Source organism: Scyliorhinus torazame, chromosome 10 (genome assembly GCF_047496885.1).
Source record: "Scyliorhinus torazame isolate Kashiwa2021f chromosome 10, sScyTor2.1, whole genome shotgun sequence".
Classification (NCBI taxonomy): domain Eukaryota; kingdom Metazoa; phylum Chordata; class Chondrichthyes; order Carcharhiniformes; family Scyliorhinidae; genus Scyliorhinus; species Scyliorhinus torazame.
Genome location: NC_092716.1, coordinates 130097173 through 130116424, shown reverse-complemented (window position 1 = coordinate 130116424; position 19252 = coordinate 130097173). Strand labels below are relative to the sequence as shown.

Below are 19252 nucleotides of genomic sequence, written 5' to 3'. Positions count from 1 at the left end.
TGACATCGAAACAAACCTGTTGGACTTTAACCTGGTGTTGTAAGACTTCGTACTGTGCTCATCCCAGTCCAACGCAGGCATCTCCACATCATGGATAAAATAATGAGCATAGATAAGGTAGATAGTCAACACCTTTTCCCAACGGTGGAGGAGTCTGGAACTGAAGGGCACAGGATTAAGGTGAGAGGAGAGAGATACAAAAGAGATCAGAGGGGAAATATTTTCACAGAGGATGGTGAGCATCTGGAACGAGCTGCCAGAGGCAGTGGTAGAGGCGGGTACAATTTTTTCCTTTAAAAAACAGTGAGACAGTTACATGGGCAGGGTGGGTATTGAGGGATATGGGCCAAATGCGGACGAGTGGGACCAGCTTAGTGATAGAAACTAGGCAGCATGGACAAGCTGGGCCGAAGGGCCTGTTTCCATGCTGTAAACACCTATGGCTCTAGGACCCTACATAATGCTGATAATCTTTTGTATTTAACACTGCCTATGTTGTATTTTGTTATATTGATTGTTTGCATTGAGTACTATAGATCATCTATCTTCAATATTTCCGACTGATGACTCACCGCTGAGTACATGATGAATTTGTGAGTGGAATTGGTTTGGTTTACTACTTGGGCAATGTTCTGGAGGATTTGTTTGAGGAGCACACCTGCAACAAGAACAAATCTTTAGACACAGAATAAAGGAACTGAGGTAAAGACAAGAGTTCACACTTATACAATAACAATGGAGACTGACACACATGCAGGTATGGAGTTACAACGGTCAGATTACAATTGTATTTTATCATTCAAATCAGAGGCAGAAATTGTGAAACCCGACCCTCCCAGAGACTGGTCAGTGTGGGGACAGTTACTGTGAAACCCAACCCTCCCAGAGACTGGTCAGTGTGGGGACAGTTACTGTGAAACCGGACCCTCCCAGAGACTGGTCAGTGTGGGGACAGTTACTGTGAAACTGACTCTCCCAGACACTGGTCAGTGTGGGACAGTTACTGTGAAACTGACTCTCCCAGACACTGGTCAGTGTGGGACAGTTACTGTGAAACTGACTCTCCCAGACACTGGTCAGTGTGGGACAGTTACTGTGAAACCCGACCCTCCCAGAGACTGGTCACTGTGGGGACAGTTACTGTGAAACCCGAGTCTCCCAGAGACTGGTCACTGTGGGGACAGTAACTGTGAAACCCGGGTCTCCCAGAGACTGGTCAGTGTGGGGACAGTTACTGTGAAACCCGAGTCTCCCAGAGACTGGTCACTGTGGGGACAGTTACTGTGAAACTGACTCTCCCAGACACTGGTCAGTGTGGGACAGTTACTGTGAAACCCGACCCTCCCAGAGACTGGTCAGTGTGGGGACAGTTACTGTGAAACCCGAGTCTCCCAGAGACTGGTCACTGTGGGGACAGTTACTGTGAAACCCGAGTCTCCCAGAGACTGGTCAGTGTGGGGACAGTTACTGTGAAACCCGGGTCTCCCAGAGACTGGTCAGTGTGGGGACAGTTACTGTGAAACCCGGGTCTCCCAGAGACTGGTCAGTGTGGGGACAGTTACTGTGAAACCCGAGTCTCCCAGAGACTGGTCAGTGTGGGGACAGTTACTGTGAAACCCGAGTCTCCCAGAGACTGGTCACTGTGGGGACAGTTACTGTGAAACCCAACCCCCCAGAGACTGGTCAGTGTGGGGACAGTTACTGTGAAACCCAACCCCCAGAGACTGGTCAGTATGGGGACAGTTACTGTGAAACCCGAGTCTCCCAGAGACTGGTCACTGTGGGGACAGTTACTGTGAAACCCAACCCCCCAGAGACGGGTCAGTGTGGGGACAGTAACTGTGAAACCCGGGTCTCCCAGAGACTGGTCAGTGTGGGGACAGTTACTGTGAAACCCGACCCTCCCAGATACTGGTCAGTGTGGGGACAGTTACTGTGAAATCCGGCCCTCCCAGACACTGGTCAGTGTGGGACAGTTACTGTGAAACCAGAGTCTCCCAGAGACTGGTCAGTGTGGGGACAGTTACTGTGAAATCCGGCCCTCCCAGACACTGGTCAGTGTGGGGACAGTTACTGTGAAATCCGGCCCTCCCAGACACTGGTCAGTGTGGGACAGTTACTGTGAAACCAGAGTCTCCCAGAGACTGGTCAGTGTGGGGACAGTTCCTGTGAAACCCGACCCTCCCAGAGTTTGGTCAGTGTGGGGACAGTTACTGTGAAACCCGACCCTCCCAGAGACTGGTCAGTGTGGGGACAGTTCCTGTGAAACCCGACCCTCCCAGAGTTTGGTCAGTGTGGGGACAGTTCCTGTGAAACCCGACCCTCCCAGACACTGGTCAGTGTGGGGACAGTTACTGTGAAACCGGACCCTCCCAGAGACTGGTCAGTGTGGGACAGTTACTGTGAAACCCGACCCTCCCAGAGATTGGTCAGTGTGGGGACAGTTACTGTGAAACCCGACCCTCCCAGACACTGGTCAGTGTGGGGACAGTTACTGTGAAACCAGAGCCTCCCAGAGACTGGTCAGTATGGGGACAGTTACTGTGAAACCCGGGTCTCCCAGAGACTGGTCAGTGTGGGGACAGTTCCTGTGAAACCCGACCCTCCCAGACACTGGTCAGTGTGGGGACAGTTCCTGTGAAACCCGACCCTCCCAGAGATTGGTCAGTGTGGGGACAGTTACTGTGAAACCAGAGCCTCCCAGAGACTGGTCAGTGTGGGACAGTTACTGTGAAACCCGACCCTCCCAGAGATTGGTCAGTGTGGGGACAGTTACTGTGAAACCCGACCCCCCAGAGACTGGTCAGTGTGGGACAGTTCCTGTGAAACCCGACCCTCCCAGAGATTGGTCAGTGTGGGGACAGTTACTGTGAAACCAGAGCCTCCCAGAGACTGGTCAGTGTGGGACAGTTACTGTGAAACCCGACCCTCCCAGAGACTGGTCAGTGTGGGGACAGTTACTGTGAAACCCGACCCCCCAGAGACTGGTCAGTGTGGGGACAGTTACTGTGAAACCCGGGTCTCCCAGAGACTGGTCAGTGTGGGGACAGTTACTGTGAAACCCAACCCCCCAGAGACTGGTCAGTGTGGGGACAGTTCCTGTGAAACCCGACCCTCCCAGAGACTGGTCAGTGTGGGGACAGTTACTGTGAAACCAGAGTCTCCCAGAGACTGGTCAGTGTGGGGACAGTTACTGTGAAACCCAACCCCCCAGAGACTGGTCAGTGTGGGGACAGTTCCTGTGAAACCCGACCCTCCCAGAGATTGGTCAGTGTGGGGACAGTTACTGTGAAACCAGAGTCTCCCAGAGACTGGTCAGTGTGGGGACAGTTACTGTGAAACCCGACCCCCCAGAGACTGGTCAGTGTGGGGACAGTTGCTGTGAAACCCGAGTCTCCCAGAGACTGGTCAGTGTGGGGACAGTTACTGTGAAACCCGAGTCTCCCAGAGACTGGTCAGTGTGGGGACAGTTACTGTAAAACCCGGGTCTCCCAGAGACTGGTCAGTGTGGGGACAGTTACTGTGAAACCCAACCCCCCAGAGACTGGTCAGTGTGGGGACAGTTACTGTGAAACCCAACCCCCAGAGACTGGTCAGTGTGGGGACAGTTACTGTGAAACCCAACCCCCAGAGACTGGTCAGTGTGGGGACAGTTACTGTGAAATCCGGCCCTCCCAGACACTGGTCAGTGTGGGGACAGTTACTGTGAAACCGGACCCTCCCAGACACTGGTCAGTGTGGGGACAGTTACTGTGAAACCCGAGTCTCCCAGAGACTGGTCAGTGTGGGGACAGTTACTGTGAAATCCGGCCCTCCCAGAGACTGGTCAGTGTGGGGACAGTTACTGTGAAACCCGAGTCTCCCAGAGACTGGTCAGTGTGGGGACAGTAACTGTGAAACCCGGGTCTCCCAGAGACTGGTCAGTGTGGGGACAGTTACTGTGAAACCCGAGTCTCCCAGAGACTGGTCAGTGTGGGGACAGTTACTGTGAAATCCGGCCCTCCCAGAGACTGGTCAGTGTGGGGACAGTTACTGTGAAACCCGAGTCTCCCAGAGACTGGTCAGTGTGGGGACAGTTACTGTGAAACCCAACCCCCCAGAGACTGGTCAGTGTGGGGACAGTTACTGTGAAACCCGAGTCTCCCAGAGACTGGTCAGTGTGGGGACAGTTACTGTGAAACCCGAGTCTCCCAGAGACTGGTCAGTGTGGGGACAGTTACTGTGAAACCCGAGTCTCCCAGAGACTGGTCAGTGTGGGGACGGTTACTGTGAAACCCGGGTCTCCCAGAGACTGGTCAGTGTGGGGACAGTTCCTGTGAAATCCGGCCCTCCCAGAGACTAGTCAGTGTGGGGACAGTTACAGCGAAACTCGACCCTCCCTTGGAAGTGCATGGTAAAATAGGACTGAGTCAGCACGGCTTCGTTAAGGGGAGGTCATGTCTGACAAATCTGTTACTCGAGTTCTTTGAGGAAGTAACAAAGGAGAACCAGTGGATGTGATTCATTTAGATTTCCAGAAGGCCTTTGACAAGGTGCTGCATAGGAGATTGTTAAATAAGTTAAGAGCCCATGGTGTTCAGGGCAACATCCTGGCATGGATAGAGGATTGGCTGACTGGCAGAAGGCAGAGTGGGGATAAAGGGGTCTTTTTCAGGATGGCAGCCAGTGACTAATGGTGTGCCTCAGGGGTCTATGGTGGGATCACAACTTTTCACAATATACGTTAGTGATCTGGAAGAAAGAACTGAAGGCACTGTTGCTAAGTTTGCAGATAATACAAAGATCTGAGAGGGACAGTAGTATTGAGGAAGCAGGGGGGCTGTAGAAGGACTTGGACAGGCTAGGAGAGTGGCCAAAGAAGTGGCAGATGGAATACAATGTGGAATAGTGTGAGGTTATGCACTTTGGAAGGAGAAATGGAGGCATAGACTATTTTCTAAATGGGAAGATGCTTAGGAAATCAGAACACAAAAGGACTTACGAGTCCTTGTTCAAGATTCTCTTCAGATTAACGTGCAGGTTCAGTCGGCAGTTAGGAAGGCAAATGCAATGTTAGCATTTATGTCGAGAGGGCTAGAATACAAGACCAGGGATGTACTTCTGAGGCTGTTTAAGGATCTGGTCAGACCCCATTTGGAGTATTGTGAGCAGTTTTGGGCCCCGTATCTAAGGAAGGATGTGCTGGCCTTGGAAAGGTCCAAAGGAGATTCACAAGAATGATCCCTGGAATGAAGAGCTTCTCGTATGAGGAACACTTGAGGACTCTGGGTCTGTACTTGTTGGAGTTTAGATGGATGAGGGGGAATCTTATTGAAACTTACAGGATACCATGAGGCCCGGAGAGAATGGATGTGGAGAGAATGTTTCCACTCGTAGGAGAAACTAGAAGCGGAGGACACCATCTCAGACTAAAGGGACGATTCTTTAAAACAGAGATGAGGAGGAATTTCTTCAGCCAGAGGATGGTGAATCTCTTTGCCGCAGAAGGCTGTGGAGGCCAAGTCACTGAGTGCCTTTAAGTCAGATATAGATAGGTTCCTGATTATTAAGGGGATCAGGGGTTATGGGGATAAGGAAAATACTAGCCATTGAATGGCGGAGCAAAGTCGTTGGGCCGAGTGATCTTATGGTGTCCCAGAGACTGGTCAGTGTGGGGACAGTTACTGTGAAACCAGAATCTCCCAGAGACTAGTCAGTGTCGGGACAGTTACTGTGAAACTGACTCTCCCAGACACTGGTCAGTGTGAGGACAGTTACTGTGAAACCTGACCCTCCCAGAGACTGGTCAGTGTGCGGACAGTTACTTTGAAACCCGACCCTCCCAGAGACTGGTCAGTGTGGGGACATATAACATTACAGCGAAGTACAGGCCCTTCGGCCCTCGATGTTGCGCCGACCTGTGAAACCACTCTAAAGCCCATCTACACTATTCCCTTATTGTCCATATGTCTATCCAATGACCATTTGAATGCCCTTAGTGTTGGTGAGTCCACTACTGTTGCAGGCAGGGCATTCCACGCCCTTACTACTCTCTGAGTAAAGAACCTACCTCTGACATCTGTCTTATATCTATCTCCCCTCAATTTAAAGGTATGTCCCCTCGTGCAGGACATCACCATCCGAGGAAAAAGGCTCTCACTGTACACCCTATCCAATCCTCTGATCATCTTGTATGCCTCAATTAAGTCACCTCTTAACCTCTTAACAGTTATGTTGAAACCCAACCCGCCCACAAACTGGTCAGTGTGGGGACCGTTACTATGAAACCCGATCCTCCCAGAGATTGGTCAGTGTGGGAACAGTTACTGTGAAACCAGAGTCTCCCAGAGACTGGTCAGTGTGGGGACAGTTACTGTGAAACCAGAATCTCCCAGAGACTGGTCAGTATGAGGACTGGAGGAACCATCCATAATAGTTGACCACCCTGATAGAAATTGGTTTTCGAGTGAGCAATAGATGATAAAGGTAAAAGGCATATTAAGCATTATTTGAGTGCGACAATAGCTGGGGACACATTAAGGGCTAATCCAGATCATATACCTCAGTTTTCTTTCACTAAATCTGTATTATTCCTTGTGTCTGAATAAAGCTTGTGGTCTTAGTTGAAGTAGATGCTTTATTTTGTGAGTTTGTTCTCTCTCCAGCGCTTATACTATGTTACATCTGAGCTGCCTGTCTGTGTCCTGCTCACCAGCTGCCGTTCCTGTGAAGAGTGCCTCTGACTTCCTGTCTGTCCATTATATACATTTCTGGTGCTCCCTCTCGTGGTTACTTAGTTGTAGTGTATTTACATTAACCACTTGTGTATATACAGTGACGCATACCACTACATCCCCCTTTTTCTTTTTATATATTTTCTGTACTTTGTTAAAGAAAATTGTGCAAAACAAGCAGATAAGTGATGATGTGTACAGGTTGTAATGATACTGATGATTATACAAAGCCAATTAATACTTATGAGTCCAATCTTAATAAAAACAATTCTGAGTCCAACTTAATGAATTTATTCGGTTGAATTTTTTTTCTTCTTCTTTGGTTGAGGTGGTGATGTGGATATTGTAATTTCTTTGTGAATGTTGTCAGTGTTCTTGTGTTTAAGTAACCAACAAGCCATCACTAGGTGTTTGAATGGTCAAACCACTGATGTTAACTGACGTGGACTTTTTTCTGTGCTTGTGGTATCAATTTAGTGTGTCATCTGCCTTGAAAGCTGGTGTGCTTGTTTGTTCTGGAGCAAATGTGAATTTGTGAGATTCGTTGTCATTGTCATGGTATGTTTGTACTCTTGTCATTGTTTTGGAGTGTGCTGTTGCATTGTCCTTCATGTGCAGAGTTGTACAGGTTGTTGTTTCATTGTTGGTGTTTCAGTTGTTTCTGGCTTTGTTGTTTTCGTTGTTGTTCTTCTTGGCGTTTTTGTGATGCTTGTGGTTTCTGTTTTTGTTGTTGTACTGGTTGATTTTGTCATGCTTGTTGTTGCTGTTGTTGTCTTTGTTATGCTTGTTGTTGTTGTTCTTGTAGTTTTTGTTGATGTGCTGGTAGTTTTTGTTGTGCTTCTTGTTGCTACTGTTGTTGTTCTTGTTTCTGTTGTGCTTCTTGTGGTTTTTGTTGTTCTTGCTGCGCTCAATGACTGTTCCATGTGGATAATTTGAGTCATTCTCCAAGTTACTGGTGTCAGTGTCCTTTGTGGTATCTGATGTTTCATTGATCTTGATGACATCAGTCATTTGTGATGGATTTGATTCTTCTTCTTTGGTTCCTTGGTGTTCCTCTTCCGGAGTCATTTCTGGTTGATCTGAATCATCTTTGGTTTCCTGGTGCCCCTCTTCTGGAGTCAAAATCTTCAACATTTCATTTTCTTGTGGTTAATTTAGAGTAGATGAGGTTTCAATTGACGTGGTCTCACTGGACTCATGAGTAATTTTACTTTGATTGTTGAGTGCTTCTGCACAGACAAGCTGAGATCTGTCAGTCTCGCTGTGATCTTGCACATCTTGTATGTCAACTGTGATCACATTGTCACTTGTCTCACATACAGTGAGTAGACTTACATTATCTTCATGTTGCAAAAGAGAAAATGCTGGAAAATCTCAGCAGGTCTAGCAGCATCTGGAGGGAGAGAAAAGAATTAACGTTTAGAGTCCGATGACTCTTTGTCAAAGTCATCGGACTCAAAACGTTAGCTCTTTTCTCTCCCTACAGATGCTGCCAGACCTGCTGAGATTTTCCAGCATTTACTCTTTCGCTTCAGATTCCAGCATCCACAGTAATTTGCTTTTGTCTTCTTGTTGGTTGTGTGTGCTGGGTAGACTTTCATAGTCTTCTTTTTCTTGTTCACGTGAGGTGGATAGATCTTCATGATCTTGATCATGCATGACGTTCGCTGTGGAGTCTTTAATTGCTTCCATTTTGGAGTCTGTCAACAAGCACTCTGTGGAGGCTTGCGTCGCTCTCTCTGTGGAGTCTTTCATCGTTCTCTGTGTGGAGTCGTGCAGTGTTCTCTCTGTGGAGTCGATCTGTGCTCTCTCAATAGAATCAGTCAGCACTCTATGTGGCGTTGTGTTCTTATTGGGTATTTGACAGGTTGCTGTCATCCAATGTATCGACGATCTGCCATTGCATCATGGTATTGGATTCATCTACCATCAATAGAGTCGTGTTGAGCTTTGCAACTGTGTTGCTAATGCTATGATTAGCATATCCGAATAACTCAGCCATGTCAGAGTAGTATTTTTCGATAAACAAATCATCTTTTCTTGTTTCAGATTTGTTATTCTTCTCTTCATGTTCAATGAACAAATCATCTTCTTTGGTTTCGGATTTGTCATTGTGCTCTTCAATTTGGGTGGCGAAAGTTATTTTCAACTGCTGGGAGAAGTTCAGGCATTGTTCTGTCTTTCGAGGTGAGAAAATTGGGTTTTGTAGCTTTAAAATTCTTATTTTTCATTTTCGGGCATTTCCCCTTTAAGTGGGCGTGGTCTGAGTCTTCTGACGCCATGACGCTTGTGACGTAAAGCGTAGGAATCGATTGCGCATGCGCATATAGATTTTCCTTTACTGTGCGCTTTTTCGTAAACTGTGCATGCACGGCTTGCGCATGCGTAGATCCATCGTCGAACGGTGTTCGATCTTCTTCTAACTGCGCATGCGCTACTTGCGCATGAGCAGAACGATCCGCGCCTAAAACGTCTTATTTTTTCCAATTGCGCTTGCGCGGCTTGCGCATGCGCAGAACGATCGGAGTCCAAAACGTCTGTTTTCAACTGCGCATGCGCAGTTTTAACTTCAGGCGCCATTTTAACTTCGCCGTTTTTTCTTGTTAAAAACTTAAAGTTTATCTTTTCCTTGCGATCCGCAATTTTCAATCTCGGAACTGTTTATGGATCCACGCGGGATTTTGCTTGCAATCCTTCGATCTTTCCCCATTTCCGCCTGGATCACACCTTGGTTTTTTTATGACTTCATGCAGGCCCCCTTCCTTTACTTCAAACATGTCCAGCCAGTTCACCTTTATCTCTTGGGGCCAATCACTCCCCCCACAGGGCAGTGGATGTTCTTTACATGGACTTCAGTAAAGCCTTTGACAAGTTGCCTCTTGGCAGACTGGTACAAAAGGTGAAGTCACACGGGATCAGAGGTGAGGTGGTAAGATGGATACAGGACTGGCTAGGTCACAGAAGGCAGAGAGTAGCAATGGAAGGGTGCTTTTCTGAATGGAAGGTTGTGACTAGTGGAGTTCCACCGGGATCTGTGCTGGGCCCTCTGTTGTTTGTAGTATACAAAAACGATTTGGAGGAAAATGTAGCTGGTCTAATTAGTAAGTTCACGGATGACACCAAGGTTGGTGGAGTGGCAGATAGTGTTGAGGACTGTCAGAGGATACAGCAGGACATACACAGGTTGGAGACTTGGGAAAAGAAATGGCAAATGGAGTTTAATCCGGACAAATGTGAGGTAATGCATTTTGGTAGGTCTAACAGAGGAGAAATATACCGTAAATGGCAAAACACTTAGGAATATAGAAAGTCAGAGAGATCTGGGCATGCAGGTCCACAGATCTTTGAAAATGGCAACACAAGTGGACAAGGTAGTCAAGGAAGCATACGGAATGCTTGCCTTCATTGGACGGGGCACTGACTATAAAAACTGGCAAGTCATGCTACAGTTGTATAGAACATTAGTAAGGCTGCACTTGGAATATTGTGCACAATTCTGGTCACCATACTACCAGAAGGATGTGGAGGCTTTAGAGAGGGTGCAGAGGAGGTTCACCAGGTTGTTGCCTGGTCTGAGGGTGTTAGGCTATGTGTAGAGGCTGAATAGACTCGGACTGTTTTCATTAGAAAGACGGTGGTTATGGGGTGACCTGATATAAGTCTACAAGATTATAAGGAACATGGATAGAGTGGATGGGCAGGCACTCTTTCACAAAGTGGAGGGCTCAGTCACCAGGGGGTCATAGATTTACGGTCCGTGGGGCAAAGTTTAGAGGAGATGTGCGAGGCAGGTTTTTTACACAGATGGTGGTTAGTGCCTGGTACCTGTTGCTAGGGGAGGTTGTTAAAGCAGATACATTAACGGCGTTCAAAAGGCATCTCGACAAATACATAGACAGGATGGGTATAGAGGGATACGGCACAAGGAAGTGCTGAGGGTTTTGGCAAAGGGCGGTATCATGACCGGTACAGGCTTGGAGGGCCAAAGGGCCTGTTCATGTGCTGTATTGTTCTTTGTTCTATTAAACTTGATCCTTGGTTCAGCACCACTATCGATGGTAGCTGTGCAGACTGCTGTCTATAGCTCACTGGAGTTATGGTTGTCCTGTCTATTTTTATGTCCTCTCTGGTATGTGTAGCCAGTCCAGCTGCAGTGCTCTTCATCCTCGGAGAACCTTTTCTTGGAGATTTGGTAGATCTGTTCGCTCACAACAGTAGCTGATGCTCCACATCTACTTCCATTTTAAGTAGCTGGCCTTTCACTAACAATATCGATGTGATGTGGGCTATCTTTCCCAATTTCACATTATTCAGGGACAAAACATTACATTCACACGCTGGGCCATCCTCCATACTACACACTGGGACTGGATTATTTACTCTGCAGGTACTGGGTAGGCCCTGCTTGTTTTTACACCTGTGCCTCAAGTGTTTTTCCACCCCCCCACACATGAAGCACTCTGCTGCTCTAAATCTACAAATTTCTGGGGAGCAACCTCCCCCGCACCGATAGCACTCGGTATTATTCCTCGTCTGTTGTTTAAATCCCCCATGCTTTATTGTTCTTCCAACTTCTATGTTATTCTCTCTACTTAAACCAGCACCTTCACTTCTGGCACCACTCCTTTGTTTTTTAATGTTTTTTTTTAAATTTAGAGTACCCAATTATTTTTTTTCCAATTAAGGGGCAATTTAGCATTACCAATCCACCTAACCTGCATATCTTTGGGTTGTGGGGGTGAAACCCACGCAGACATGGGGAGAATGTGCAAACTTCACACGGATAGTGACCCAGGCTTTGATTTGAACCCAGGTCCTCAGCGCCGCAGTCCCAGTGTTAACCACTGTGCCACATGCCACCCTGCACTGGCGCACCACTTCTGCTTTCAGCTTCCTGATCTAACTGGCGGACTTCATCACTCTATGCACTTTGCAACTCCTGGCCGTCCTTCTCGACGCTTTCTACTACTGGTGCCATTTCCAGCACCTTTTAAAAAGTTAACTCTGATTTAGCTAACATTTTTCTCTGCATTGTTTACATCGCAGACCAATCGGTCCCTTAACATGTCATTCTATGCCGCCCCAAAATCTCATTGCTCCACGATTTGTCTTAGCCTTGCTACAAAGGCTGCAATAGTCGCCCCTGGGCTTCTCCCCAAGGAGTTAAATTTGTATCTTTGTAAGATTATTAAGGGCTTTGGGTGGTAATACACCTTTGCTAACTCAATGAGCTTTGCACATGTTTCAGTGTCAGGAGCATCTGGAGATGTTAAACTTTGGATCAAGTTCTACATCTGGGCCCCACATGCAGTCAGCAATATAATTTTCTTCTTATCCTCCCCTCTCCATTTCATTAGCACAGAAAAAAATATTACAGGTGCTCTACATACTGTACTTTGTCTTCTGGAGCAACATCGAAAGCTTCTAATTTTCCGAAGAGAGACACGGCTACTTTTTGCCCTTTTGCAGTCTCGACTCGATTGGACTGGTTATGCAACTCTTGCAACCAAACTTTCCTTCAAAATTCTTTGTTGCAATCAGTTGCTGTTGTTTTCCTAGTCACCAAGGTAGTAAATGCAATAATTGGTGACCGCCAATTAGCTAACTAACAATGAAGGTTTATTGTCAATACCAACTATATAAAGAGCACTATAAATCAATGTCTTCATTCTCAGCAATCAGATCACCCCAAAGAAAAGGCTGCAAAAGCTCATACTTTGCACTGCGATAGAACATACAATGCAGGAGGCCATTCGGCCCATCGAGTCTGCACTGACCCACTTAAGCCCTCACTTCCACCCGATCCCCGTAACCCAATAACCCCTCCTAACCTTTTTTTGGGGGTTCACTAAGGGCAATTTAGCATGGCCAATCCACCTAACCTGCACATCTTTGGATTGTGGGAGGAAACCGGAGCACCCAGAGGAAACTCACGCAGACACGGGGAGAACGTGCAGACTCCGCACAAACAGTGACCAAGCGGGCAATCTAACCTGGGACCCTGGCGCTGTGAAGATACAGTGCTAACCACTTGTGCTACCGTATTGCCCATATTAGATCCCCACACTTGTGGACGATTGGGTCACGTGATCCTTCTGAGGGATGCCCCCCCCCCCTCCCCCAATTAAAGGAGCTAGCTACTACATTTTAAAAAATAAATTTACAGTACCCAATTTTTTTTTCCAATTAAGGGGCAACTAGCGTGGCCAATACACCTACCCTGCACATCTATGGGTTGTGAAGGTGAGACCCATGCAGACATGGGGAGAATGTGCAAACTCCATTTTCATGAACAATGCCATTGTTGCCATGTGGCGACAGTTGTGAAGCTGAAAAACCAGATACTTCAGATCTGGAGTGTCAGCATTAGCACCAGGAGATGAGAACTGGGTGCTGCTGAGCGAGGTTGGACCAAACACATGTTACAAACACTGTGGGAATAGTCTTCTTTCATCTTTCAGCACCCCGCCCCTTCATCTCCTCAGGCCCAGCCCAAACCATCAGCCTACACTCACCCCCTTGGAGCCGTGATTTCTCCTTTGGCTTGTAGAGTCCATAGTCAGACTTGATGACAAATTCCTTCAGTTGTCTCATATGTTCCATCTCATCTGGTGTCACCCACGATGGCAGAGAGAAGTTGTGAACTTGCTGTTCAAATAAGATGGAAGAACAAGTTAGTAATTGATCAGGATCTTCCCAGGGACACAAGGGCTCATCCAGCTACACCCAGTTGGTCTCAGTACCCGGCAGGTCTTTGGAGTCTCACAGCTGTGCAGTTACCCTCGAGGGCTGGCTGCTGAGCATGGACTCGAGCTGAGTTTTAATGATTTTTAAAATACATTGAGAGTACTCAATTCTTTTTTCCAATTAAGGGGCAATTTAGCGTGCTCAATCCACCTACTCTGCTAATCTTTTTGGATTGTGGGGGTGAGATCCACTCAGACATGGGGAGAATGTGCAAACTCCACAAAGATAGTGACCCGGGGTCAGGATCGAACCCGGGTCCTGGGCGCCGTGGGGCAGCAGTGCTAACCACTGTGCCGCCCTGCTGAGCTTTAAGGATAACCTGCAGTCAAACTGTCTCAGAATATCCACCAAAACAAAAGACCCCATGCCTCACCTTAAACACACCTACCCACTTTACATCCAACCCTGTTGATACCAGTTTGTATTTGATGGAGGAGTAATACAGCAGCTTGTCTTTGGCCTTCAGTAAGTTTATTCCACTGACAACTCAGTAGAGATACAAACTCTTTATGGTTCCCCCAACACCAACAGTTCCAACTGTGTCCATTTATATTCTTTTGGGCATTGAGCGAAGAACCATCCCCTGTCTTTAATCAGGCAGTTAGCTTAACAATGTAATTGCCAAAGCATGCTATCGTTGATACATTGTGAAGAGGTAGATTTAGGTATAAGACCTATATACCAGGTTTAAATAAAACTTAAGGGTTAACATGAGTTCCTGCTTGCAGAAGCTAGCAGCTTTCCATAGACAAGCCGCTGCTTAAGGCAAAAGATAAAACTCCCAAGGGCATGTGGCTTCGGCAAGGATGTCTGCACCCACAAAGTTAATTGATACCAGGCAGCTGATCATCATAGAACACATAGGCCGTATCTACCCAACCCAATGGAAGGGAGTCAGGGGGCTACAGCTCAGGGGTATAGTTAATCTAATAACTGTCTGAAAGCTTGCAGATAAGTAGAGACACCTACCTGCCAGGTGATACTATACTATATAGGTGCTTTGATTATGATTGGTAACTATACTCATTTGGAATGCATTATATAATCCTAATTATTAGTTGTGAATGGACCTAGATTTTCTTTTTAAAAATCTTTTTATTGGCTTTTCTCTCATTTATCAACAGTTGTGTGTATACATTACATTTTCTTGCCCGTGCTAATTTATTTATTGTACAGAGGTTTATTTTGTCCTTCATTTAACTAACTCTGTGTACCTTTCGTTGCCCTCTGGATCGGTCTATAATTCCCCCCCACCTTCCCTGCCCCCCTCACTCCTCCGCCTCCCCCACTTTGGATTCAGCACCCTTCCGCTTCTCGTGTGGTTCCCCCAGGTTGCGCAGTCCTTTGGCTCCTCAGCTATCGTGTTTGTTTTTATTCTTAGCTTACTCCTCGCTGCTGGCCTCGAACAGGTTTTGGAACAGGCCGACGAACTGCCCCCATGTATCTAGGAGGTCTTCCTCTGACCCTCAGATGGCATATTTAATCTTCTCTAGGTGGAGAAATTCCGAGAGGTCAGCGAGCCAGTCTGCAGCTGTGAGTGGTTAAGCTGATCGCCAGCCGAGCAGGATTTTCCGGCGTGCGATTAGGGAAGCGAAAGCAAGGGGGTTGGCCCCCTTCCCCATGTGAAACCCTGGCTGCTCCGATACCCCGAAAATTGCCACTATTGGGCATGGCTTCACCCTCATGCCCACAACCTTGGACATTGCCTCGGAGAAGGCTGTCCAGAACTCAGCAAGTTTGGGACAAGCCCAAAACATGTGGGTGTGGTTGGCCAGGCCCCTCTGGCACCGTTCACATTTATCCTCCACCTCGGGGAAGAACCTGCTCATTTGGGTTCTGGTCAGGTGCGCTCTGTGCACCACTTTGAGCTGCATTAGGCCTTGCGCAAGAGGAGGTGGAGTTCACCCTGCTCAGTACTTCGCGCTCCAGAGTCCCCACCCTACCTCTGTCCCCAGTTCGTCCTCCCATTTTTATCTGGTCTCGTCCAGTGGTGTTCGGGCTGTCCAGTAGCTGTCCGTATATTTTCCAACATAGCCCCTTCTCGCTGCTTGTGCCTATCAGGTCCTCTAATGGCGTGTTTCTGGGGCCCCGGGGTACCCTACTGTCTCGTTGCAGAGGAAGTGTTTTATTTGGAGGTGTTTCAATTCCTGTCCTTTTGCAAGTTTCCAGTTCCTCGTCAGTTTGTTCAGTGTAGCCAGTCTGTGCCCTACGTAAAATTCCCGACCGTCAGTGTGCCCCCGTCCCTCCTCCATCTTTTGAAGATGATATCTAGTACGGCTGGGGGGAATCTGTGATTGCCGCAGATAGGGGCCATGGGTGACGTTTTGGTTCTCCCGAAGCCACCTAAATTGGCCAACTCCTGATTTAAAATGGCGAACGGGCAAAGGCTGATGGGAAAGTCAGCCAACATAGACAGAAACCAGCAGCTGCAGGTTTGCTGTGTATTTACCTCTACAAAGGCCAGACAACATCAATACCAGCGACCATCAGCATAACAATATAGCAGCCATCTGCATACGGATTGTTCCCCGGGAACAATAAGTAACATTTTGGACACACAAAGCAAAGCCAGACTCCTCGGCGCCAGCAGGAGCCAACACAAAGGAGGTGAATGAGCACCTGAAGACCGCCCATCGATCAGGGAACCGCTCCAGTATTGGAGAAATCGAACCAAGCGATTGGGACAAAGCCCAATCACTTGAGACCAGGTACAGGGTCCGCCCCGAAAGGTGGGAAGCCCCTGGGGACTGTAAGAGTTAAGCCCTAAGTTCAAATCGCTCTTTCTTCAGCTCTCTTCACCTCTGCGTCCTGCCCGGGTTACCCAGCAACACGAACCAACATTGACCGTGACCGGTGCAGTGATCCCCAACAAAGTAAGTCTTAATTCAACGCTCGCTACGAGATAGGCGCTACTAGCTACCAATCTGTACCAACTTCTAATCCCGCAGACTCAGAACCCGAACGAAAGGCCATTTGTTCTCCTGACCTGGTGGGCCAGTCCGAAGTTAAGTATAGACCTGTTAGTTATAGAAGTAGCTTAGACATAGAATTTGTGCATGAGTAGCGATTATTGTGTATAATAAATGTGCTTTGATTTGAATCTTACTAATCGGTGTACTGGGTTATTGATCATTACTCGGACTTGAACCTCGTGGCGGTATCATAAAGATACCTGGCGACTCGAGAGCAAAGGTAATAAAACAGAGCAATTGAACCAAGGAGAAAGTTAGCAACATGCCTCAGCTGGGTCCACGTTCTCAGTGTGGCTGCTCCCACTGGGCTCGTTGTGTATCTTGCTGAGGAGGATTGGAGTGCTGCTGTAGCCAGGGCCCGGAGGGTTGTTCCTTTACAGGATGCCTCCGCCATTTGTACCCAATCTGTGTCGGGTTCTTGTACCCATCCCCTCACTCTTTCTTCCATTGCTGCCCAGTGGTGGTATTGTAGGTGAGGTAAGGCCAAACCCCCTTTGATTTTTCTTCTTTGCAGTGTCGGTTTGGGAATTTGCGGGTTCTTACCCCCCACACAAACGCCAAGATTAGACTGTCTACCTGTTGGAAAAAGCCTTGGGGATGAAGATCGGAATGGATCCAAACAGGAAGAGGAACCTTGGCAGTACGTTCATCTTGTTCGTCTGCACTCTCCCGCCAGGGAGTGGGAGTGAGCCCCATTGTTGAAGGCCTTTTCTTACTTCCTCCACCAGGCTGGTCAGGCTCACTTGTGGATCTGTGTCCAGTCTCTGGCTATCTGGATCCCCAGATAACGGAATCTGTTCTCGGCCGTTTTAAACGGGAGCCCCTCCAGCTCTGTCCCTCTCCCTTTTGGGTTCACTGGGAATGCCTCGCTTTTGCCCAGGTTAAGTTCGTAGCCCGAGAAGGTTCCAAACTCTTTCAGTATTTGCAGTATTGCCTTCAGTCCCTCCTGTGGCTTTGAGACATAGAGGAGCAGGTCATCTGCATAGAGTGAAACTCTGTGCTCTCTGTCTCCTCTCCAGATTCCCTTCCAGCTTTATGCAACCTGGAGGGCTATCGCCAGGGGATCGATCGCTAGCACGAACAAGGACAGGGGGCAGGCCTGTCTTGTTCCTCTTTGTAGCTGGAAGTATTCAGAGCTGGTGGTGTTAGTTCGGACACTCGCTTTGAGAGCGTTGTACAGGAGCTGCATCCAGGCGGTAAATCTCGCTGCTGGCCCAAACCGTTCCAGTACCTCGAGGAGGTAGTTCCATTCGACGCTGTCGAGGGCCTTTTCTGCGTCCAGGGAGACAATCACCTCTGGTGTTCTCTCCCCGAGGGGGGGGGGGGGGGGGGGGGGGGGCGGTGTCTATATGATCCACATTCCGTCAGGTCTTTATCTTTTTTGGGTATCAGTGAGATTGTGGCCTGCGTGGGAGGCAGGGAGCTCCTTGCTAGTGAGTCTGCGAACATGTCCCTTAGGTGTGGGGCCAGGACTGGTGCGATCTTTTTGTAGAGGTCCGCCGGGAACCCTTCGGGTGCCGGTGCCTTCCTCACCTGCATGGATCTGATGCTCTCCATGATTTTTCCCAGATCTATTGGTGCTTCCAGCTCCCCTGTCTGTCTTCCCCCACAACTGGTTGTTCCAGTCTGTTTAGGAACTGTTTCATTCCCGTGTCCCCGTTGGAGGGCTCGGAGGTTCACAGTCCCCAGTAGAAGGTCTCAAATACCCGATTGACCTCCTTTGGCTCTGTTACCAGTCTGCGTCTGCCATCCTTAACCTGCACTATTTCCTTCGTGGCTGCCTGCTTTCTCAGCTGGTGAGCCAATAGGTGGCCAGTCTTGTCTCCATGTTCATAGAAGGTCCCCCGTGTCAGGCGGAGTTGGTACACTGCTTTCCTAGTGGATAGCAGGTTAAAGTCCATTTGCAGTTTTTTCCTCTCCGCCAACAGCCCTACGGTCGGGGCCTCGGAGTATTTTCTGTCGACTTCCAGAATGGAGTCCACTAGCTGTTGCCTAACAACCCTCTCTTCCCTATTTCTGCTTGCCTTGTAGGCTATGATCTCCCTGTGGTATTATAGGTATTACGGTACCTGGTAGGCTAAAGCACCATTGGTGGAAACTGTATGCTTTCTATTGGTTTGAGTGTATGATAGCTCCGTCCTGATAAGCGGGGTATAAGAACCCGTGCCGCCCCAGCAGCCCTCATTCTGTACCTGAGCTGCTGGGGGAAACATCTAGCTTATTAAAGCCTTCAGTTGGACTACAACCCCGCTTTAGTGGTCATTGATTGTGCATCAATTTAATAAGCTAGTTTTTTTTAAGAAGGAAGGATGGAGCTCTGAATCAAGCCAGAGTGTCTGCAACTCAGCCCCCACGCGGCGAACTCAGCGGCAACCTTTAAGCACTGGCTGGCATGCTGTAAAGGGTATCTCGAGACGGCCGAAAACGCACCCACGAGAGAGCAGAAACTGCACGTCCTGCACTCAAGGGTGAGCCCGGAGATTTACACCCTCATCGAGGAAGTGGAAGACTTCGATGCAGCAATAGAGCTGCTAAAAGGACACTATATTTGCCCGGTAAACCAGGTCTACGCCCGGCACCTGCTTGCAACAGGGCACCAAACCCCTGGGAAATTGCTGGAGGAATTCTACCATGCACTCCTGGTGTTGGGCAGAAGCTGCGGCTGCCCGCACGTTTCGGCAAGCGAGCACACGGAACTCTTAGTCCGGGACACTTTCGTGGCAGGTATGCTATCGTCACAAATCCGCCAGCGCCTGTTAGAAAAGGACACCCTGGGTCTCAGGGAGGCACGGACCCTTGCAGGCTCCCTGGACGTGGCCT

The 19252-nt window shown here is 48.4% G+C and overlaps 1 protein-coding gene across 1 annotated transcript in view; it reads right to left on the bottom strand.

The window, feature by feature from the left end:
- The window catches only part of LOC140430925 (prostatic acid phosphatase-like), a 188279-nt gene that overhangs the window by 35131 nt on the left and 133896 nt on the right, over positions 1 to 19252 (bottom strand). The window contains exons 7-8 of the mRNA XM_072518735.1: positions 13229 to 13361; positions 573 to 658 (exon numbers count right to left, since the gene is read on the bottom strand). Coding sequence (XP_072374836.1) covers positions 573 to 658; positions 13229 to 13361 — 219 coding nt within the window. The remainder of the gene's footprint in view (positions 1 to 572; positions 659 to 13228; positions 13362 to 19252) is intronic.